This window comes from Salvelinus alpinus, chromosome 24, assembly GCF_045679555.1.
Source record: "Salvelinus alpinus chromosome 24, SLU_Salpinus.1, whole genome shotgun sequence".
NCBI classification, from domain to species: Eukaryota; Metazoa; Chordata; class Actinopteri; order Salmoniformes; family Salmonidae; genus Salvelinus; species Salvelinus alpinus.
Genome location: NC_092109.1, coordinates 28,338,498 through 28,363,163, shown reverse-complemented (window position 1 = coordinate 28,363,163; position 24,666 = coordinate 28,338,498). Strand labels below are relative to the sequence as shown.

General features: G+C 43.4%; 3 protein-coding genes across 3 annotated transcripts in view; 1 reads left to right on the top strand and 2 right to left on the bottom strand.

Annotated features, from left to right (window-relative positions):
- LOC139552534 (uncharacterized) overlaps positions 1-24,666 on the bottom strand; it is a 387,539-nt gene that overhangs the window by 25,858 nt on the left and 337,015 nt on the right. The window lies entirely within an intron of this gene.
- On the bottom strand, positions 797-1,480 carry cmc4 (C-x(9)-C motif containing 4 homolog (S. cerevisiae)). Its single transcript, XM_071364356.1, has 3 exons — positions 1,326-1,480; positions 1,139-1,203; positions 797-1,039 (listed from the first exon to the last, which is right to left on the bottom strand). Exons 2-3 carry the CDS (start codon positions 1,194-1,196, stop codon positions 894-896), a joined length of 204 nt encoding a protein of 67 aa, XP_071220457.1. The 5' UTR covers positions 1,197-1,203; positions 1,326-1,480; the 3' UTR covers positions 797-893.
- The window catches only part of LOC139552532 (lys-63-specific deubiquitinase BRCC36), a 64,807-nt gene continuing 41,886 nt past the window's right edge, over positions 1,746-24,666 (top strand). The window contains exons 1-8 of the mRNA XM_071364350.1: positions 1,746-2,005; positions 2,388-2,508; positions 2,707-2,793; positions 2,902-2,990; positions 3,082-3,137; positions 3,360-3,491; positions 9,815-9,858; positions 9,971-10,128. Of these exons, the coding sequence (XP_071220451.1) occupies positions 1,901-2,005; positions 2,388-2,508; positions 2,707-2,793; positions 2,902-2,990; positions 3,082-3,137; positions 3,360-3,491; positions 9,815-9,858; positions 9,971-10,119 (783 nt within the window). The 5' untranslated portion in view covers positions 1,746-1,900 and the 3' untranslated portion in view covers positions 10,120-10,128. The remainder of the gene's footprint in view (positions 2,006-2,387; positions 2,509-2,706; positions 2,794-2,901; positions 2,991-3,081; positions 3,138-3,359; positions 3,492-9,814; positions 9,859-9,970; positions 10,129-24,666) is intronic.

Here is a 24,666-nt window from a genome sequence, read left to right as displayed (position 1 = left end):
GCAACTTTGTTCTAGAAGTGGGGGGACAACTTATATTGTCCATATACCACGGCTAAGGGCTGTTCTTAGGCATGACAGTTTATAATAGCCTTATTGCTATTATAAACTGGTTAGCAACATAATTGGAGCAGTAAAAAAATGTTTTGTCATACCCATGGTATACTGTCTGATATACCACGGCTGTCAGCCAATCAGCATTCAGGGCTCGAAACACCCAGTTTATAACAGACCGTATACCACGGGTATGGCAACATTTATTTGTACTGTTCTAATTGAGTTGGTAACCAGTTTATAATAGCAATAAGGCACTTCGGGGGTTTGTGGTAAATGGCCAATATACCACAGCTAAAGGCTGTATCCAGGCACTCTGCTTTGCATCGTGAGTATTGGCCATATACCACACCCACTTGTGCCTCATTGCTTGTCCATATACCACAAACCCCCAAGGTGCCTTATTGCTTAAATCTGCCAGCCAATCAGCATTCAGGGCTCGAACCATCCAGTTTATGAATATAGATTTTTTCTGTCAAACAGCAGTTACATTGCCAGCTAAATCAGTCAACTAAAGAGTAGCTGCCTCTGTTCAGCTCTCCAGTGCTGGTCCTATACGCCTGACCGCTCTGAGGCATCTGCATGGTCCTAAAGCACACCCGAGCAGCGGTTTGTATCACAGTGCAATGATAAAACTGAGGGGGACAAAAATGCAATTTCAGAATGTGAGGGGGGTCATGGCCCCCCGTGGAAGTTGTACCCCTGGCTACAGTACTTGAACAACACTGGACTCCATCTCCGTAGGATCATTTACTGTCATTATAAACAACTTTATTACATTTGAAGCATTGTCATCATGTACAATTTACAAATAAGACCGTTGTCCAGTGTCCACAATCAGGTCAGGGTGCACCAGGAATTTTAGGCTCTGTAGACTTCTGTTCCCTAGCGAACCCTGAGCAGCAGATGGAGTTCTCGCCTGCGTGCTCACAGCACATACGCATAGCTCTTATTACATCCTCGCACCTGCTCTCTATGTACTTGTTTGCTGGAAGACAAAGACAGTGGGCTAAGTGCGTGTAATACATGAAACACACGCTATTCACGTTAGAAATCATAAATAGATAATGTTGTGGAAAACCCTCACCTTGTAAACACTTCTGAATTGCGCATGCTTGCTTCTGACAAGGATCTTTCTGTGGCATTTTACCACTATCAAGAAAACACAGACATGCAAATAGACATGTTTGATTACTTGGACAATCAGCATAAACTATTAACCACCTGTACATATTGCAATTAGCCTACGATACTGAACTGTCATGATTGTATACCTGTTCGTTCTTCAAGAGCGCTACAAACGTCCCCGGAATTCCGGGTGTTTACCAAATGTCGTCCGACTGGATTGGCTGCCCTATGGATTTTGCTGATTAAACTGCAGATAATTATAACTACATTATTTTGTGATGTCTATAAATGTATTTTATGTTTGTGGAAAACGTACGACTGTATAAAAAGTGTAAGATTTTGAGGGCTAAGAGGTAAAATACTTTGGCACACTTATGTAGCTAGGACCACATGGGGGATCTCTTTTGCAGCCTTCTCGCGTCCTCTCTCCTCGCCTCCTTCTCAAAACCCATTGGATGAGAAATCTACTGGTCCCGCCCCTATGATCTTCTCTTCCAATAGATTTGAAGGAGGCGAAGGAGGTGAGGAGAGAGGACGCGAAGAGTTGACACTTGAGATTCACCCATAGAATAATCCGCCTCCTTGCAACACCGTACTGTTATTGATGTAACACACGCTTTGATAAGGAAGTAGATAGTTAACTAGTTTGTGGAGTTTTATAAATAGCTAGATAGTCATTGATTATTTATTTTTTCATACGTGGAAGTTATAGTTCTATAACATGGCAGTGAGCGCAGTTCACCTCGAATCAGATGCCTTTTTGGTTTGCATGAATCATGCATTAAGTACCGAGAAGGAGGAAGTAATGGGACTCTGCATCGGAGAGGTGAAGTTATGTTTGCTAGCTATTTAACGTTAGCCATTTAGCCATAACTTTATCAATCAATCAGTTTATTGGTCGCGTACACGTTGAGCAGATGTTATAGCAGATGCAGCGAAATCCTTGTGTTACTAGCGCGATAGATAGATAACGTTACATGCATTCTAGTATGATTAATCAGGCTGTAATACACACTTGGTATGTACAATTTAATTGTGTATTCCAGCCTGATTTAATCCGACTACATGCATGCATGTGTATCCCGTGTTACATTTATATTTATATTTGGCATATGTCCCTAACTTGATATAGTGACACATTTCATTGATTCTAGCTAACAACCCTACTAAGTATTCTGCTTTCTAAGTCACCTGGTTTGTTTACACAGGTGGACACCAACCGCATCGTCCACATTCATTCTGTTATTATTCTCCGACGCTCAGACAAGAGGAAGGATCGCGTGGAAATCTCGCCTGAGCAGCTATCTTCAGCTGCTACCGAAGCTGAGATATCTTTTGTGCAACATGTCTCATTCATGAAACAAATAAATCTCTGTCTTCTGGTGGTGTCTTGCAGGAGATGAGTGTGACACAGTAAGTGTCATGGATGTCACAAATGTCAGTGTGACTGGTGGAGGTTTCATATGATTCACGAGGACACAGCCATTGTATTATTTTTGGTAATCTATTTCCTTAGTAAGAGCTACAGATTGGCTGAAATGACTGGACGGCTGATGCGTGTAGTTGGTTGGTACCACTCTCACCCCCACATCACTGTGTGGCCATCACATGTGGGTAAGAACCAGAGCACCCCTCTACCACATCAGTTCCACAACTTTAGTTTTCACTGTCATGGCAAACTGTTTCAGTTGGTGTGTTTGAGTCATTCATTTTCTACAACAGATGTAAGGACACAGGCCATGTACCAAATGATGGACCAGGGCTTTGTTGGGCTGATTTTCTCCTGTTTCATTGAGGATAAGAACACAAAAGTAGGGTTTAAATGACAGCAATTTTAAATATAGAAAGTCATTTTGATATACAAAGGGGCATTGAATGAATTCAATTATCATTTTCTCTTAGACTGGTCGAGTTCTCTACACCTGCTTCCAGTCTGTGCAAGCCCAGAAAGGCTCTGAGTAAGTATGCCCCTGTTTGGAAACCACTGTTTGCAGTGAAATTTAATATCCTATCCAGCTCTCTGTTAAACAAAATTAGGTGTTATTAGATTCTCTTTTCTCCCTCAGGACTACTAATTAGAGTAATATTCAGTCCTTCTCAGAGCAGTTGTCCCCCAAAAAAAGCCATTTGACAATATCGGCACAAATACTGAATTGCATCCCTGATCTGTGTTGATAAAGGTATGAGAGAATCGAGATCCCAATTCATGTGGTCCCGCACGAGGCCATTGGGAAAGTGTGCCTTGAATCAGCAGTGGAGCTCCCAAGAATCCTCTGCCAGGAAGAGCAGGATACCTACAGAAAGATTCACAGGTATGTGGCCTCGTAAGCCCAGGGGGTGCGTTTATTTCGGTTCAACGTTTGCTTCGTTGTGACTGTTTGTACTGAACGATACGTTTCGCCAAAACGTTGCATGGAAACCTAATGTTGAATCACATTGAATTCTACGTTGGGCAGAAATGAGCGTTTGAATCTGGAAAGTTTCTTTTCGCAACCTCTACAAGCCAGAATGTTGAATAAAGTTAGTGGGGCATTGTATATTTTAATGTACTTTACCGGTTGTCTGTGCGGTTGGTCATATTGGCGGTAGGAATGTGAGACAATGTATCCACAGGAAAGTATAATTGCATCAACTTTTCAAAGCGCTGGTAGTGCGTTCAGATTTCTATCACCTGCAGCATGTGCACAAGAGAAAACATACATGCACGAGACGCATCCATACTTTCTGAGCTCGTGCACGAGTTGACATGGTTGTTGTGCGCATGCTTCAGTTGATAGAGATCTGAATGCACTACCAGGGCTTTGAAAAGTTGATATCCCCGCACATTGATATCCCCGTACACCCTGTATATAGCGTCGTTGTTATTTTATTGTTACTTTTTATTATTTTTTACTTTAGTTTATTTGGTAAATATTTTCTCAACTCTTTCTTGAACTGCACTGTTGGTTAAGTAAGCATTTCACAGTAAGGTGTGACAAAGTTTGATTTGATTATACTTTACTGTGGATATGTCTCACATTCCTACCTCCAAAAGACCGACCGTACGGACAACCGGTAAAGTCTGTTAAAATATTTTTTTTTTTCAACATTCTGGCTAGTAGAAGTTGTGAGAGGAAGATTTACTGTTTCAAACGTACATTTCTGACTGACGTAGAATTAAATGTCGGGTTTCCAGGAAACACAAAACGGTACACATCGTTCTTCAACAGGTACGTTGAAGGTACGTTTGGTGGCTGTGGCGTGCTGTGGCCTGATTTTTTATTTTTATTTATTTCACCTTTATTTAACCAGGTAGGCTAGTTGAGAACAAGTTCTCATTTGCAACTGCGACCTGGCCAAGATAAAGCATAGCAGTGTGAACAGACAACACAGAGTTACACATGGAGTAAACAATAAACAAGTCAATAACATGGTAGAAAAAAAGAGAATCTATATACAATGTGTGCAAAAGGCATGAGGTAGGCAATAAATCGAATAATTACAATTTAGCAGATTAACACTGGAGTGATAAATCATCAGATGATCATGTGCAAGAAGAGATATTGGTACTGGTGTGCAAAAGAGCAGAAAAGTAAATAAATAAAAGCAGTATGGGGGGTGAGGTAGGTAAATTGGGTGGGTAGTTTACAGATGGACTATGTACAGCTGCAGCGATCGGTTAGCTGCTCGGATAGCAGATTTTTAAAGTTGTTGAGGGAGATAAAAGTCTCCAACTTCAGAGATTTTTGCAATTCGTTCCAGTCGCAGGCAGCAGAGAACTGGAAGGAAAGGCGTCCAAATGAGGTTTTAGCTTTAGGGATGATCAGTGAGATACACCTGCTGGAGCGCGTGCTGCGGGTGGGTGTAGCCATCGTGACCAGTGAACTGAGATAAGGCGGCACTTTACCTAGCATAGCCTTGTAGATGACCTGGAGCCAGTGGGTCTGACGATGAACATGTAGCGAGGGCCAGCCGACTAGGGCATACAGGTCGCAGTGGTGGGTCGTATAAGGTGCTTTAGTAACAAAACGAATGGCACTGTGATAAACTGCATCCAGTTTGCTGAGTAGAGTATTGGAAGCTATTTTGTAGATGACATCGCCGAAGTCGAGGATCGGCAGGATAGTCAGTTTTACTAGGGTAAGTTTGGCGGCGTGAGTGAAGGAGGCTTTGTTGCGGAATAGAAAGCCGATTCTTGATTTGATTTTGGATTGGAGATGTTTGATATGAGTCTGGAAGGAGAGTTTGCAGTCTAGCCAGACACCTAGGTACTTATAGATGTCCACATATTCTAGGTCGGAACCGTCCAGGGTGGTGATGCTAGTCGGGCGTGCGGGTGCAGGCAGCGAACGGTTGAAAAGCATGCATTTGGTTTTACTAGCGTTTAAGAGCAGTTGGAGGCCACGGAAGGAGTGTTGTATGGCATTGAAGCTCGTTTGGAGGTTAGATAGCACAGTGTCCAAGGAAGGGCCGGAAGTATATAGAATGGTGTCGTCTGCGTAGAGGTGGATCAGGGAATCGCCCGCAGCAAGAGCAACATCATTGATGTATACAGAGAAAAGAGTCGGCCCGAGAATTGAACCCTGTGGTACCCCCATAGAGACTGCCAGAGGACCGGACAACATGCCCTCCGATTTGACACACTGAACTCTGTCTGCAAAGTAGTTGGTGAACCAGGCAAGGCAGTCATTAGAAAAACCGAGGCTACTGAGTCTGCCGATAAGAATATGGTGATTGACAGAGTCGAAAGCCCTGGCCAGGTCGATGAAGACGGCTGCACAGTAATGTCTTTTATCGATGGCGGTTATGATGTCGTTTAGTACCTTGAGCGTGGCTGAGGTGCATCCGTGACCGGCTCGGAAACCGGATTGCACAGCGGAGAAGGTACGGTGGGATTCGAGATGGTCAGTGATCTGTTTGTTGACTTGGCTTTCGAAGACCTTAGATAGGCAGGGCAGGATGGATATAGGTCTGTAACAGTTTGGGTCCAGGGTGTCTCCCCCTTTGAAGAGGGGGATGACCGCGGCAGCTTTCCAATCCTTGGGGATCTCAGATGATACGAAGGAGAGGTTGAACAGGCTGGTAATAGGGGGTGCGACAATGGCGGCGGACAGTTTCAGAAATAGGGGGTCCAGATTGTCAAGCCCAGCTGATTTGTATGGGTCCAGGTTTTCCAGCTCTTTCAGAACATCTGCTATCTGGATTTGGGTAAAGGAGAAGCTGGGGAGGCTTGGGCGAGTAGCAGCGGGGGGGGCGGGGCTGTTGGCCAAGGTTGGAGTCGCCAGGAGGAAGGCATGGCCAGCCATTGAGAAATGCTTGTTGAAGTCTTCGATTATCACGGATTTATCGGTGGTGACCGTGTTACCTAGCCTCAGTGCAGTGGGCAGCTGGGAGGAGGTGCTCTTGTTCTCCATGGACTTTACAGTATCCCAGAACTTTTTGGAGTTAGAGCTACAGGATGTGAATTTCTGCTTGAAAAAGCTGGCCTTTGCTTTCCTGACTGACTGCGTGTATTGGTTCCTGACTTCCCTGAACAGTTGCATATCGCGGGGGCTCTTCGATGCTATTGCAGTTCGCCACAGGATGTTTTTGTGCTGGTCGAGGGCAGTCAGGTCTGGAGTGAACCAAGGGCTATATCTGTTCTTGGTTCTGCATTTTTTGAACGGAGCATGCTTGTCTAATATGGTGAGGAAGTAACATTTAAAGAATGACCAGGCATCCTCAACTGACGGGATGAGGTCAATATCCTTCCAGGGTACCCGGGCCAGGTCGATTAGAAAGGCCTGCTCGCAGAAGTGTTTTAGGGAGCGTTTGACAGTGATGAGGGGTGGTCGTTTGACCGCAGACCCGTGGCGGATACAGGCAATGAGGCAGTGATCGCTGAGATCTTGATTGAAGACAGCAGAGGTGTATTTGGAGGGCAGGTTGGTCAGGATAATGTCTATTAGGGTGCCCATGTTTACGGATTTAGGGTTGTACCTGGTGGGTTCCTTGATGATTTGTGTGAGATTGAGGGCATCAAGCTTGGATTGTAGGACTGCCGGGGTGTTAAGCATATCCCAGTTTAGGTCACCTAACAGAACAAACTCTGAAGCTAGATGGGGAGCGATCAATTCACAGATGGTGTCCAGGGCACAGCTGGGAGCTGAGGGGGGTCGGTAGCAGGCGGCAACAGTGAGAGACTTATTTCTGGAGAGATTAATTTTTAAAATTAGAAGTTCGAACTGTTTGGGCATAGACCTGGAAAGTATGACAGAACTTTGCAGGCTATCTCTGCAGTAGATTGCAACTCCTCCCCCTTTGGCAGTTCTATCTTGACGGAAAGTGTTATAGTTGGGTATGGAAATCTCAGAATTTTTGGTGGCCTTCCTAAGCCAGGATTTGGACACGGCAAGGACATCAGGATTGGCAGAGTGTGCTAAAGCGGTGAGTAAGGCAAACTTAGGGAGGAGGCTTCTGATGTTGACATGCATGAGGCCAAGGCTTTTTCGGTCGCAGAAGTCAACAAATGAGGGTGACTGGGGACATGCAGGGCCTGGGTTTACCTCCACATCACCCGAGGAACAGAGGAGTAGTAGGATGAGGGTGCGGCTAAAGGCTATCAAAACTGGTCGCCTAGAGCGTTGGGGACAAAGAATAAAAGGAGCAGATTTATGGGCGTGGTAGAATAGATTCTGGGCATAATGTGCAGACAGGGGTATGGAGGGGCGCGGGTACAGCGGAGGCAAGCCCAGGCACTGGGTGATGATAAGAGAGGTTGTATCTCTGGACATGCTGGTCTCAATGGGTGAGGTCACCGCATGTGTGGGGGGTGGGACAAAGGGGGTATCAGAGGTACGGAGAGTGGAACTACAGGGTCCATTGCAAACCAAAACAATGACAATGAAAACTAGCCTGAACAACAGTATGCAAAGCATATTGATATTTGAGAGAGACATACAATAAGGCATAAAGTGATTGCAGGTCTTGATTGGGAGAGCTAGCTAAAACAACAGGTAAGATAACAGCAGCAATAACAGGGTGCTAGTCTGACACAGCAACAACAGGTAAAAAATGGCGATGACTAGGCAGAGAGGGTCGGATTAACTACACACAGATCCTGAGTTAAAGCACAGAGCCGACAGATAAGACACAAATAAACAGAATGGAGTACCGTGAATTAATGGACAGTCAAGCATGCATCAGCTATGTAGCCAAGTGATCATAGTGTCCAGGGGGCAGCCGTAGATGGAGCAGAGGAGGCCTCCACTAAGCTAGCACGCGGCGTGTAAAGTTAGTAGCCCGGGGGGTGGTCTGCTCAGACGAGGTTGTGTCGACAGAGAATCCAAGCCAGATGGCGATGGCGAAAGAGAGGTTGTGAATTGTAGAATAGTGTTTGCTAACTGGTGCTAGCTTCGTGGCAGTGGCAGTGGCACTAGCTCTTCAGCTAGCCGGCAGATGGGCCTAGCTCGAGGCTAGCTCAAGGCTAACTGGTGCTTGCTTCGGGACAGAGGTGTTAGCCAGTAGTAGCCACTCGGTTGCAGCTAGCTAGCTGTGATGATACGGTGTAATTGTCCAGAGCTTGCGTCAGGAATCCGGTGATGTGGTAGAGAAAAAGCAGTCCTATGTGCTCTGGGTTGATATCGCGCTGCAGCTAGCCGGCAGATGGGCCTAGCTCGAGGCTAGCTCAAGGCTAACTGGTGCTTGCTTCGGGACAGAGGTGTTAGCCAGTAGTAGCCACTCGGTTGCAGCTAGCTAGCTGTGATAATACGGTGTAATTGTCCAGAGCTTGCGTCAGGAATCCGGTGATGTGGTAGAGAAAAAGCAGTCCTATATGCTCTGGGTTGATATCGCTCTTGCAGACTGGCAGGTATCTGCCCGGTATTGAAGCTGGCTGTGTCCGAGTTAAGGGCGAAGACCGCAGCAGTGGCTAACTGACTACTAGCTAGTAGCTAGTTATCTGGCTAGCTTCTGATTGGGGTTACGGTTCAAAAGTATATAAAAAATAGCAGGTCCGTACCACATTGGGTGAGGCGGAATGTAGGAATGTATATTCAGTTCCTAGATGGAAAGTGAAATTAAAATAAATACGAAATGTATACGAAAAATACGAATACTATTTACACGGGACAAGACAAAGACACATCCGACTGCTACGCCATTCTTGGATCAATATGGTGGTGACCATTTTGAGATCGCAAAACTCCTGCAGCACGCCATGCAGAATTGCCCTTTGGGGCACCATTATCACGTCATTCATCAACTGGTTGTTTAGTACAGTTCCATTGAATTTAACATTCAACACTGTTCTGTCGTATTGAACGCACCCCAGGCTTCTAACGTTTTGTTCGAAAGCCTGGGGAAGTTCTCAGGAAGACAATAAAACGGGGTGGAGTCTTGATGGAAACTAGTGATGTATTTGATTAAACTGGCCTGGTTTGTACCAGGCTATTGCCCGTCACATGACCGGGTGAAGCCAGTGAGGGAGGAGCTCCCTGGTACCTCTTTTTGGTGTGTTTTGAGCCCCCCTGCAATTGCCTCTGCTACGCTGAACACATTTCCCCTTTGTCTACCAAAATATACAAAATTGTCTTGCTGCAAACCCAGGACACAGGGAAGCTCATTGTGTATTGCTCATTGTTAATGGTATAATTGTAGTATTTCATTCCTTTTGCAGCTTAACTCACCTGGATCCGATCACGAAGATACACAATGGCTCAGGTTGGTGTCATGTATTTGTTGACAACTGATATTTGATTGTATCAGCATGCACATTAATATCACAGACGGTGCATCTGTCTTCACTGCTTTCTCCACCTGATGTGTGTTTCAGTGTTCACTAAGAATCTGTGCAGTCAGATGTCTGCTGTGAGTGGTCCCCTGCTGCAGTGGCTGGAGGACCGTTTGGAGCAGAACAGACAGAGCGTCATTGAGCTGCAGCTGGAGAAGGAGAGACTAACTCAGGAGCTGGCAACCATGTGAGAGAGAAAGGTAAGGAAAAGACTTGTGTTTTTGCAGTGCCGTAAACCTTCTCACACGAGGACAAGTGACTAAGGGAATCTCATCATGGCTAAGTGATCTGTGAGCATGGAATTTTAACCACCATCTACCTGAATCTTTCTCCATTGTAACAGTTTTCGCTCTGAACACTTGTCTTTGCTTCCCAATAGCACTGTTTCCTGTTAGGTCATGCTCTGTTTACTAATAAACACTACTGTATTTTTGAGAGACATTGTCACATGTTTTTTCCTTGGCACTGAGTATTGGATGCGTTTTTCATTTTCGTCAACTTATATTTATGTTATGAAAGGATGTCCCCATGTGAATTGCCAATTTCTTTAAATGTGACATAGTATATTAAATAATTGTTTTATGTTTCATGCTTCTTTATTTGTGCTCTTAGATGTCAAAGGAGATGACTCATTCACTCTCTGATTACTTGTAGTTATGAATGTTTTCATGAGTCTATGGAAATGTACAGTGCATTTGGGAAGTATTCAGACCACTTTACTTTTTCCACATTTTGGTACCTTATTCTAAAATGTATTAAATAAATATTTTTCCTCAATATACACCCCATAATGACAAAGTGAAAACAGGTTTTTAGAAATGTTAGCAAATGTATTACAAATAAGGTATTTCTATGTACAGTTGTATGAAAAAGTTTGGGCACCCCTCTGAGGCTGCATAATAATTTACTCTGTCGTCACAGAAAATTATCACAGTGGCATGCCATTCATTTTCTAATAAAAGCTGATTACTGGGGTATTGTCCAGACAAAGATTTTTAGTGTAGCAATATTAAGTTGTATTAAATCAGATGTGAAAAATAGGCTATACAATAATGTGGGCACCCTTGTCATTCTGTTGATTTGAATACCTGTAACTACTTAGCACGGATTAATTGGAACACACAATTGGTTTGGTGAGCTCATTAAGCCTTGAACTTCATAGACAAGTGCATCCAATCATGAGAAAAGGTATTTAAGGTGGCCAAGTGCAAGTTGTTGTTCTCTTTGACTCTCCTCTGAAGAGTGGCAACATGGGGGCCTCAAAACAACTCTCAAATGACCTGAAAACAAAGATTGTTCAACATTATGGTTTAGAGGAAGGCTACAAAAAGCTATCGCAGAGATTTAAGCTGTCAGTGTCCACAGTGAGGAAATGGAAGACCACAGGCACAGTTCTTGTTAAGGCCAGAAGTGGCAGGCCAAGTAAAATATCGTTAAGGTGAAGGATGGTGAGAATGGTCAAAAACAGACCACCTCCAAAGACGTACAACATCATCTTGCTGCAGATGGTGTCACTGTGCATCGTTCAACAATTCAGTGCACTTTGCACAAGGAGAAGCTGTATGGGAGAGTGATGCGGAAGAAGCCTTTTCTGCACACACAGCACAAACAGTCGCTTGAGGTATGCAAACGCACATTTGGACAAGCCAGCTTCATTTTGGAATAAGGTGCTGTGGACTGATGAAACAAAGATTGAGTTATTTGGTCATAACAAGGGACATGCATGGCTGCAAAAGAACACAGCGTTCCAAGAAAAACACTTGCTACCCACAGTAAAATTTGGTGGGGGTTCCATCATGCTTTGGGGCTGTGTGGCCAGTGCCGGTACTGGGAATCTTGTTAAAGTTGAGGGTCGCATGGATTCCACTCAATATCAGCAGATTCTTGGGAATAATGTTGAAGAATCAGTCACAAAGTTGAAGTTACGCCGGCGCTGGATATTTCAACAAGACAACGACCCAAAACACTGCTCAAAATCTACCCGGGCATTTATGCAGAGGAACAAGTACAATGTTCTGGAATGGCCATCCCAGTCCCCAGACCTGAATATCATTGAGAATCTGTGGGTTGATTTGAAGCGGGCTGTCCATGCTCGGCAACCATCAAACCTAACTGAACTGGAGATGTTTTGTAAGGAGGAATGGTCCAAAATACCTTAATCCAGAATCCAGACACTCATTAGAGGCTATGGGAAGCGTCTAGAGGCTGTTATTTTAGCAAAAGGAGGCTCTACTAAATATTGATGTGATTTTTCTATTGGGGTGCCCAAATTTATGCACCTGTCTAATTTTGTTTTGATGCATATTGCAAATTTTCTATTAATCCATTAAACCTCATTTCACTACTGAAATATTACTGTGTCCATCAGTTATTTGATAGATCAAAATGAAATTGCTGATCCAAACACCCAATTATTTATAAATGGAAATCATGGAGATTGTCAGGGGTGCCCAAACTTTTTCATACGACTAACTATTCAGACCCTTTACTATGAGACTTGAAATTGAGCTCAGGTGCATCCTGTTTCCATTGATCATCCTTGATGTTTCTACAACGTGGAGTCCACCAGTGGTAAAGTTCAATTGATTGAACATGATTTGGAAAGGCACACACCTGTCTATATACAGTTCATGAAAGTGCAAAAACCAAGCCATGAGGTCGACGGAATAGACCGTAGAAACCTAATGTAAGACAGGGTTGGGTCAAGGCACAGATCTGGGGAATAACATAAAATGCCTGCAGCATTGAAGGTCCCCAAGAACACAGTGGACTCTATCATTCTTCAATGGAAAAAGTTTTCCACCACCACAGCTCTTCCTAGAGCTGGCCTCCCTGCCAAACTGCGCAATCGGGGGAGAAGGGCCTTCATCAGGGAGGTGACCAAGATCCCGATGGTCTTTCTGACAGAGTTCTAGAGTTCCTCTGTGGTGATGGGAGAATCTTCCAGAAGGACAACCATCACTGCAGCACTCCACAATCAGGCCTTTATGGTAGAGTGGCCAGATGGAAGCCACTCCTCAGTGAAAGCACATGACAGCCTGCTTGGAATTTGCCTAAAGGCACCTAAAGGATCTCAGACCCTGAGAAACAAGATTCTCTGGTCTGATGAAACCAAGATTTAACTTTTTGTACTGAATGCCAAGCGTCATGTCTGGAGGAAACCAGGCACCATCCCTACGGTGAAGCATGGTGGTGGCAGCATCATGCTGTGGGGATGTTTTTCAGCGGCAGGGGACTGGGAGACTAGTTAGGACCGAGGGAAAGATGAACAGGGCAAAGTATGGCGGCGCACAATTGGCCCAGCGTCGTCCGGGTTAGGTGAGGGGTTGGCCGGGGTAGGCCGTCATTGTAAAATAAGAATTTGTTAACGGATCCTTGATGAAAACTTGCTCCAGAGCGCTCAGGACCTCAAACTGGGGCGAAGGTTCACCTTCCAACAGGTCAATGACCCTAAGTACACAGCCAAGACAACGCAGGAGTGGCTTTGGGCAAGTCTCTGAATGTCTTTGTGGCCCAGCCAAAGCCTGAACTTGAACCCGATCGAACATCTTTGGTGACACCTGAAAATAGCTATGCAGCGACGCCCCCATCCAACCTGACAGAGCTTAAGAGGATCTGCAGAGAAGAATGGGATGAACTCCCCAAATACAGATGTGCCAAGCTTGTAGTGTCATACCCAAGAAGACTCTAGGCTGTAGTCGCTGCAGAAGGTGCTTCAACAAAGTACTGAGTGAAGGGTCTGAATACTTATAGAGTACCGGTCAAAACGTTTGGACATACCTTCTCATTCTAGGGTTTTTCTTTATTTTGACTATTTTCTACTTGGTAGAATAATAGTGAAGACATCATCAAAACTATGAAATAACACATGGAATCATGTAGTAACCAAAACAGTACATGTCAAATTTCAGCTTTTTATTTGCTAAAATGTCTAAACAGTTTTTTGCTTTGTCATTATGGGGTATTGTGTGTAGATTGATGAAGGAAAAAAACGATTTCATAAATTTTATAATAAGGCTGTAACGTAACAAAATGTGTAAAAAGTCAAGGAGTATGAATACTTTCCGAATGCACTGTATTTCTATTCCAAAACATTAACCTGCAGAGTTTGAGTTCTATGTGAGGCTTTTGGTCGGATAACCTCAGAATGTGTTGGTTCTCATTCTGATAGAATGGCATTAGTAGTGGCGATTTGTAATGAACTATTTCATATGAAGGAGGGGTGGTGGAAGAATTAGGATATCTGTTTGGTTAATACGGCATTGTTAGCTAAATTATGTTTCTTATGTAATTTTATGTCTGTATTTTGGTGTATTAATTTGATCTTATTTAGTAGTTAGTTGCTTAGTCATCGTGTGCCTTGTCATGCTTGTATGGCTTCTGTTTGAGGGATTAAACCCCCCCCCCTCACTTTTTTTTTCTTGATGACTCACTGTCTACAGTATTTGTGTCAGTTGAATGAAGCCATACCAGTTCCAAATCTAGGCTACACCACATGCAGATGTATGCAGCTCAAATTGGGTGAGCAGTCATTTAAATATGACTGGCTTCAGAGTCATATTTCAAACATATACATACATTTTATTTTTAGTACAGGAATAGTTCTGCAAACTACCAACGGCTCTTTTTGATGTTGATTGGTTAAAAAAATCCAACATTTTCAGATAGCCTGGTTTTGTGTGTACAATAGAAATGATGGAGAGATTTTCTTTATTTGATGCTTTGAAAAGATCTGACCATCTCTGAGAGTTGCTATAGGAACAGCTCTGCCCATCTGCTGGAGTGGTTCAGTATTCTGTCTGTCATGGTGCTGCTGCATTCACATCGAGCAGAGAGAAAGCAATTTCCTGAGAGACATATCTTCATTATGGTCTTTCAATGATACCTCACGATGTTGAAATAGCCTTTAGTGAGGTGAAAGAGTTGGATTGAGAGAGGAACTGTAGGGGGCCCTGTTAGCAGTAATACCAACCAAAAATCAGTGACAAGCACAAGGCGTCATGCATGGCAGATGGTGTAGACAGTATTAAGGCCTATAAATTAGATGTAATGCCTCTAGAGCTGACTTGAAATCTGCCAATCTAAATGCTTTGACTGTCATCCTAATCACAATCACAATAACAATCATCCTCGTTACAGCCTCAATCATTCTCAAATGTTCTATGTTATTCCTCTATGTCGAGGCATTGTTCTCCAGAGATACAAGGTTTCTGCATCTCAGAAGTACAAACAAATACATGCTTAAAAGGTACTGAGGCTGGACTGGCCAGATAACTGAAGTGAATATTATGTGCTGTATTCTCACTTGGCCTTGTGTAATCACATTTTCATCAACATCCCAACACACAGATGCTCTCATCAGTGATTCTCTGTGGATGGTGGTTCTCTGTGCGTCATAGCATTGCTAATGTGTAATGTGGGATGGCATTGCCTGCATCGTTCACTGTGCATCCGAGACTCCAGTATAGAGATGGAGGGAAGGAAACCCATGATTCTTGGGAAACGGAGGTTGGGTGACAAGTTGATTATTATAAACTGCTGACCCGGAACTGCTGTAATTCATGGTGACTTCTGCCTCAGCCCGCCCAAGGTTATATAGAACTGTAATATACTGTATTGTTTCAGAATAGATACATGACTAAAGTCATCCACCGTCAATCCTTTCAGATGACTTTTTAACATGCCACAGAGGGAATGCTGTTTCACGTGTCATATGCTACCATTGCCACAAATGATGCATTTTTAAAGAAGTTCATCAGACTAATTTCTGGTAGATTTATTCAATTACTGTTATTGCAATTTATTCCAGAGGGGAACATTCATTTGTATTTCTTTCAGTGGGCCTGTTCCAAGCAATAATTTCAATTTTATTGACCCCAGTTGGTGAGGGTTGAATGCTTTTCAGATTGGATATTTTATAAGAATAATTTAGTGGGTGCTTATATTTGTCCTATTTCACACAAGTGTGTATTATACACCCGTGAATTGGAAATCTGTCCCTAAGATACCCTCGGAGAGTGGGGTCGGGGTCACGGCCAGGATCTGCCATTATCAACAGCGACCCTTGAGCAATTAGAGTTAAGTGTCTTCCTCTAGGGCACATCGACAGATTGACTGATGAATACAGTTTTCAAAGGTTTGTTTATCTTTTCTTCTTTTTTTTCTCTCAATCTGTTATTGCTTTGGAATCCTTGTGTGAGACCAGTGGTCATGACATCATCCCATTTTACAGTAGACAGCATATCTTTCCATCCCCCAAGGACTCAAGCATATGATAGTGGTTTGATGGAAAGGTCAAGATAAAGCTGAACTAATAATAACACGCATCAGCTGTAATTCGCTCTGTGGATGGAAATAAACACATTGTCATAGCCCATTTCTTGGTGCTGGAAAAAGAGGCCTTTCTCCCTAAGCATTTCCAATTGTTAAAAAAACCCCTAGAAATTAGAGGAAAAACATCTGTAAATATGCTACAATACAACAAATAGAAAACCAAACATTCACCACTATAACTGAAGCTTCATCTTGTGGAAATCCGGCAGTGCAAAACACATGCAGGTAGATTCCTCATCAAGTCTTAGTTTTGGAGGTGACAATGGACAGGAGGGAGAAGTGGAGGAGATTGTAACCTTGTAACTTTTAAAAGAGCCCCTGTACACAAAAAAACATGTCATTTGCATAAAGGTATCTTGTTTTTAGACTTCTATGGTCCCTACAATGGAAATTATGTTGATGGTGTTGATAATAATTATGATGATGATGAACATCACCAGAGAATAGTGATCCTCGATTTCAAACAATGATATGACAATGGTATTTCCACAAGGGGGCAGTACAAGCCTACTTACTGTACTTATTGTGTGTGAAGAGAGGAATGGAGTGTGAACTGCATGGCTCTATGAATCAGAGAGTGTAGGGAGGGCAGGGTAGGGAATGGGAGCTACGGTGGAAGGCCAGCCCATGATGGGACACAACAGGTCTAGGGCTACAACAGGGAGTATCGGGAGGCTGGCACACAGGTGCATTTCTGGCTTCAGATGAACAGTCACGCACCAGATAGTCATTAAGCACTGTCACTATCTCTGAAATAGACAGGGGCCGATCAGACACTGTCCTCTGCATGCACACACGCAAACGCACACACACACTGCTCCTTAAGCTCCTAAACACACACACACACACACACACACACTGCTCCTAAAGTGCCTAAGTGAAAACCAGAAGCCACTGGCAGCTTAGATTAAAATAAACTTTACCTATCCCATGCAGACCCGGCACTAAGATAAAGTGATTAAGGGGGCAGTTGAAATCGGAGATGGGTCACATTTTTTGGGGGTTCATGCATTGTAATTAAATGTAATTCTGCTGATATCACACTATATAAGCAAAGTTCAAATGCAGAGACTTAGAGATCATTGAGTGCAGATTCCACGCCAATCTCAGTCTGGAGACCTGCAACCATTTAGACCTGTAGTCATACTCTCTAATTTCCGTTTTACTTCAATGAAAAATCCCTCAATCTACGCAATCAACAGTAGCCTAGGCCAAGGCTCCTCTCTGCTTTCTCTCTCTCCTCAGCAGCAGACCTGCTCTGGATAATTTGGCCGGCTAAAATTTTATTTATCGGCTTTTCATTTATTTTATATGCCAAAAGTCAGCAATTCCCGGCTAACGTAAACCCTGTGCCCCAGTGGCTTTCCATAGCCCCCATACACACACTGTGGTATGCTCTGTCCATTGTGCTAACCCAACACAGCGAAGATACAGATTTTACACCAACCTGTCACTCAATCATTTTAACTTTTTTGCTGTTTTTATGTAGGGATATGAATCAAAAACTGAGGGGAACAAGTTTCAACTGAAGGGGCTTAAACCAATGTTCCCTTCCCTGTAAACTGAGCACGTGCACAGTAGCCCAGCAAAGAAATATCAGACCACAGAGAACTTTTTAGAGCAGTGGTCACCAACCAACCGGTCGATCGCTATCTTGCAATGCATTCATTCCTAGTCAATCGTCAAACATTTCTGTAAAAAACCCAACGATAAAGATTTGTGTTCCTATATTTTTTTTATTAGTCTCGGGCTGTTGGCAGTAGGTGCACCCGATTCAGCTGCCCTGCGCACCGGGTGGGCGACTTTTGCCATTTTAAACCATTTCATGAGTCTGAAGGTACAAACTCTGCCTTCCCAGAGAGAAAATCCAAGTGCACTATAAGCCTAACGCTGGCCAATCGGATGGCTCAGATTACCTTGTCTGCATTAACGTAGCAGGCATAAAAGAAAGCTACAGCAAAGTTGATACTGTGAGATTTCAAAACGTTTAAAACCATGACTAGTGAGAGAGACTGTCAAAGAATACAGCAAAGAGCTGCTGTTTTTATGAGTGAGTTCATGTTTTAATTCTTACTCAGCACTTTCAACATTTTGTATTCAACACTTTTATAAGCCATAAACTGCACTTTCTTCCTATTTCCACTTAGTGCTACAACAAGCACTGCAGCAGTAATGAATGAGTAGGAAAGTGTATCTATAGGCTTGTGTTGTTGTTATTATTAGCGGTTGGGGTCTTTTTTTTAATATTGAGGAATATTTCACTTTCTCTGTTCATAGGAGTAACAACATGAATTTGTGCATGAGGCAGAAATAATGTGGTGCGACTCGAGTTTTTCCATCAGCTGAAAGACGATGTCCCTTTTTGGTCTTCGTCAGTAGATGAAAGGGAGAGCGGAGGGATGTTGAGAGTCCGCTGAGACTGACCATCAGATGCAGGCACCATCAGCCCAGTAGAATAAAAAGCAAATTATTTAAATGTATGCTCACTCAGCTGTGCCTCAAGTAATACAATAACGGATCTTTTACTGGTGTGATCATATAGCCTACCTGAAATGTTGAAATATATATATTTTTAAATGTCCCGAACAACAATGCATTGGCAGGGCAATTCAAGCAAAGCTAATATGCGGTGATAATGTATTATGCCTATAGCTTACTGCACAAACCTTGTTGCTACAGTACTGTTTTTAATTGATTAATGTTGCATAGGCTTACGTTTTTTAAGTCACGTAAAAAAAATTGGGGGCGGTAGATCTCGGCTTCCATTTTGATTCAGAAAGTGATCTTGACTCAGAAAACTTTAATGACCACAGTTCTCTAGTTTTCCCTTTTAACACTATCAACGTTCCCCTTTACTGTGGCCACTTTCAATGCAACATACCGAAACAAAACAAACTATGCAAGAGATTTTGTTATAGGCAGAACGCATCGGAGTATAATTCACTAACATAACTCTGCATGCTTTACACTTGCCTAAAATAAACATACTACAAATGGCTGAATATAACAGGAACATTTATGCTCTTGAACAACAAAATAATTTGGAAACATAGATAAAATACTACTGTTAACCCATGTTCTTTTGTCATTGTTTGGTTCCTGATATTTATAGTTCCAGCTCATGGCCTGAAGAGCTCTCTAAGAATCTGTCTTAGTGTCTATCACCACCATCTATCACCACCTCTACCACAAGGACCTTCATCTTTTTTCTGGTTCCCAATCCCACTCTATAAGGTCTAAGAGTATTTACGTCTTAGATTTTGTCTGAGATGTATTATTTCCATTACAAGAATGGTTCTCCGCTCTTAGTTAAGATCTGAAGCAGTTTGTTGCATACCGTGGGCAATCAGCAGCAGTGTCGGCTCCCCCCTTTTTTAATTTACTTATTTACATTTAATAACAACCCGTGATGTCGTAAATCACAGCATGCATGAAAATAAAAAAAGATGAATGTGTCAGTTACATCCACCCGTGGTGGTTGTATAGGTGAGGAGTTGAGGTGAATACTAAAATGTGATTGCATTTCCCAGGCCTGAACCACGGTGACAGGGCACTCACTCCCAGAGATCGTCAGACCACTGGTTTCTTATGAGACCCATTGATGCCTCACAGGGGTTTATTCCAACCCTATTGCATTGATGATCTATGTTTCCTTTCCTTGTTGTGACTTACAAATAGTATTTAAAAAGGCTTTATATGGGCATACAGTGCCTTTGGAAAGTATTCAGACCCCTTGACTTTTTCACAAAAAAAATTACGTTCCAGCCTTATTCTAAAATTGATTAAATAAATAAAAATCCTCAGCAATCTACACACAATACCCCATAATGACAAAGCAAAAACAGGTTTTTAGAAAAAGTTGACAGTGCATGTCAGAGCAAAAACCACGTTGTCGAAGGAATTGTCCATAGAGCTCCGAGACAGGATTGTGTCGAGACTCTTCCTAGAGTCTTCCTAGAGCTGGTCGCCGGGCCAAACTGAGCAATCGTGGGATAAGGGCCTTGGTAAGGGAGGTGACCAAGAACCTGATGGTCACTCTGATAGAGCTCTAGAGTTCCTCTGTGGAGGTGGGAGAACCTTTCAGAAGGACACCCATCTCTGCAGCACCCCACCAATCTGGCCTTTATGGTAGAGTGGCCAGACGGAAGCCACTCCTCAGAAAAAGGCACATGACAGCCCATTTAGAGTTAAACACTCTCGGACCATGAGAAACAAGATTCTCTGGTCTGATGAAACCAAGATTGAACTCTTTGACCTGAATACCAAGCGTCACGTCTGGAGGAAACCTGGCATGGTGATGCCATGGTGGGGATGTTTTTCAGCGGCAGGGACTGGGAGACTAGTCAGGATCAAGGCAAAGATGAATGGAGCCAAGTACAGAGAGATCCTTGATGAAAACCAGAGCGCTCAGGACCTCAAACTGGGGCGAAGGTTCACATTTCAACAGCACAACTACCCTAAGCACACAGCCAAGACAACACAGGAGTGGCTTCGGGAAAAGTCTCTGAATGTCCTTGAGTGGCCCAGCCAGAGCCCGATCGAACCTCTCTGGAAAGACCTGAAAATAGCTGTGCGGCAATGCTCCCCATCCAACCTGACAGAGCTTGAGAGGATCTGCAGGGAAGAATGGGAGAAACTCCCCAAATACAGGTGTGCCAAGCTTGTAGCATCATACCCAAGAAAACTTGAGGCTGTAATCGCTGCCAATGGTGCGTCAACAAAGTACTGAGTAAAGGGTATGAATACTTATGTAAATGTGATATTTCAGTTTATTTTTAATACATTTGTAAAATTGTCTAAACCTGCTTTTTCTTTGTCATTATGTGGTATTTTACATTTTTATGTGGTGTAGATTGATGAGGGGGAAATTATTTAATCAATTTTAGAATAGGGCTGTAACCTAACAAAATGTGGAAAAAGTCAAGGGGTCTGAATAATTTGCGAAGGCACTGTATACTGAGCCAATCTACTCTTTTCCTCTATGCTAGTTTTATTGTCCATCATTCATAGCCTTGGGGTTGGAGAGGTACATTGATCACAGAACCGCGGAGTTCCAGTAAACCATTTCATGACTTCCATTTTCTAGATGGAAGTACACTATATATACAAAAGTATGTGGAGGCTATTTCAGCCACACCCGTTGCTGACAGGTGTATAAAGAGCACACAGCCATGCAATCTCCATAGACAAACATTGGCAGTAGAATGACCTTACTGAAGAGCTCAGTGACTTTCAACGTGGCACTATCATAGGATGTCACCTTTCCAACAAGTCAGTTCGTAATATTTTTGCTGCCCCGGTCAAATGTAAGTGCCGTTATTGTGAAGTGGAAACGTCTAGGAGCAACAACGGCTTAGCCGCGAAGTGGTAGGCCACACAAGCTCACTGAATGGGACCATTGAGTGCTGAAGCACGTAATGCGTAAAAATCGTCTGTCTTTGGTTGCAACACTCAGAACCGAGTTCCAAACTGCCTCTAGAATCAACATCAGCACAAGAACTCTTCGTCGGGAGCTTCATGAAATGGGTTTCCATGGCCAAGCAGCCTCACACAAGCCTAAGATCATCATGGTCAATGCCAAACGTCGGCTGGAGCGGTGTTAAGCTCGCAACCATTGGACTCCGGAGCAGTGGAAATGCGTTCTCTGGAGTGATGAATCACGCTTCACCATCTGGCAGTCCGAAGGACGGATCTGGGTTTGGCGGATGCCAGGAGAACGCTACTTGCCCCAATGCATAGTGCCAACTATAAAGTTTGGTGGAGGAGGAATAATGGTCTGGGGCTGTTTTTCATGGTTCGGACTAGGCCCCTTAGTTCCAGTGAAGGGAAATCTTAACGCTACAACATACAATGACATTCTAGACGATTCTGTGCTTTCAACTTTGTGGCAACAGTTTGGGGAAGGCCCTTTCCTGTTTCAGCATGACAATGTCCCGATGCACAAAGCGAGGTCCATACAGAAATGATTAGTCAAGATCGGTGTGGAAGAACTTGAGTGGCCTGCACAGAGCCCTGACCTCAACCCCATCAAACACCTTTGGGATTAATTGGAACGCCGACTGCAAGCCAGGCCTAATCGCCCAACATCAGTGCCCGACCTCACTAATGCTCATGTGGCTGAATGGAAGCAAGTCCCCACAGCACTGTTCTTCCCAGAGAGTGGAGTCTGTCATAGCCGCAAAGGGAGGACCAACTCCATATTAATGCCCATGATTTTGGAATGAGATTTTCGACGAGTAGTTACCACATACTTTTGGTCATGTAGTGTATATAAAATGAGATATGAGAGAGAAGATGAACAGGTGAACCCTTCAGATACACCAGCAGCAGCTCCCCTGATAGAACACGACAGTGAGAGGATGAGTGAGCCGTGACACTTCCCCTTGTTTTTGTTCAGGAGCATGTCTCTCTGGTCCCAGCCCTGAACCCTGGCCCACGCTCCTCCAGGCAACCCTTTCTGCTTGACAAACTTCCCCAGTTTAGTGAATTGTGTTTGGGCCAGAAATGCAGGAAAGGTGCCTATGTGTGTTCAGTCAGATGAGTTGAAATGTGGCTGCTTGGTTCACTTGTGGTCGTCTGGACGGAAGATAACACTGGTGCCCAGACAGGCTCTTGTGGCTTCAGTTGGGCTGCAGACAGTTGCCTTTTGTTGCAGTGAGCTGTGTTGAGCTCAGCTGAAATTAATGCATTCTATCTACCCTTGGGGCGTGGTGTCATGAGTCTCCTTTTTGAAATATGTGAATTTTCCATGTCATGTTAAAGGTCCAAAGCAGCTGTTTTTTTAATCTCAATATCAAATAATCTCTGGGTAACAATTAAGTACCTTAAAGTGATTGTTTTCAATTAAAATGGTCAAAAAGAAACAAAAATACTGTAGCTTCTTAGCAAAGAGCAATTTCTCAAGCAAGAATTTTGCTAGGACTGTCTGGGAGTGGTCGGAGTGGGGAGGGGAAAACAACTGAAAACTAGCTGTTTTTGGCAGAGGTTTGGAACTCTCTTTCTTATTGGTCTATTAACTAATTTACCACCAGGCAGGCCAAAAGTCCATCCCTCAAAAACAGGTACCAATTTCAGGCGATGTTTTCAAACAGCTCTTACACTAAATGGACATTATCAGAATTTTCACAGTTTCACATTATTATTTCAACATAGTGTGGAAATATACAAAAAACACAGGACAATCACGTTTTCGACTGCACTGAGCCTTTAAACATTTCACTTAAGTGGCTTCATGCATGAAAGAAAAGGAGTTTTTGTCACGCTGTCACTACCAAGCATAGAGGAACTCACAGTTGGTTGGTTTACCCTGCTGAAAAGGATCCAAATGTGCCTCCCAGGTACCATGATGAATCAAGGACCACATTAAAGTCCAACATCTGAAACATTGGTTGGTGTGTGTGTGTCTTGTGTGTGTGTGTGTGTGTCTATTTATTCTCTGGTGGCAGTAAAAATATAAATAGCAGCTCAATCAACATGTTGACCTCACTCTCTCTATGGCAATCTGGGAGGACAGTGCCAACAGTAAGCTCTACAATAATTCAAGTAAACACTTTTGTTGATTCATAAAGTGGGCAAATCCTAACTTCAGTAACTCTCTTCCCCACTTGTGTTTAAGAAATGCCCTGTCACAGCCCAGGCAACCCACTTCATCATGAGGGAGAAATCACATTTATAACTGCAGAGGCCATTACTGTGATTGTGACTAAACAACACCATGCAAACATTTTTATACAAATGAAGCGGAAGGGCCATTCAATCCTCTTACACAGATCAACTTGTCCCAAATAATAGAGCGAAGTAGAGGAGCCGATTGTGAACTCTGCAAGGCAACCACTGTGCCCCAAGCGTGCCACAGTAACTGCACTTCCTGTGTCACGAACACTTGGTGTCACTTTGAATTAGGACTCCCATCACCCCCCAAAAACAACAAAAAAATGGCTCAGAAGTGGGTTAGAACATACACTGTAGGCCACTGTGACAAGAGGTCTTCAGTTGAAATCAAAATCATTGTTTGATGTGAGACCAGAATGAATATGTGCGTGACAAGACCATTTATTTATATTTTTGTATCTGTGAGAGGGATTGGATGTATGCCTTCACATGGGCGGGTGGATAGTATACTGTCTCTTGCATGCCCTGGAATTGGAGAGGCTATTTGACTTGGACTGATGTAATGTAAAGAGGTTTCTAACCCTGAAGATGTATAGGACATATGACAGCACCAGCCAGTAGCAACAGACCATTTCTCCTCTGGAAAGAATCATTCAAGGCTTCTTGTTGGCATGATCAGCAACAAAATGTGAAATGCACTCCACATTATGGCAGTGTGTAATATCCTTTTTTTTTTATTGTCACTCATTCTATTTCTGTGCTGTGACACTCATCCTGTAGCAGCAAACAACAAC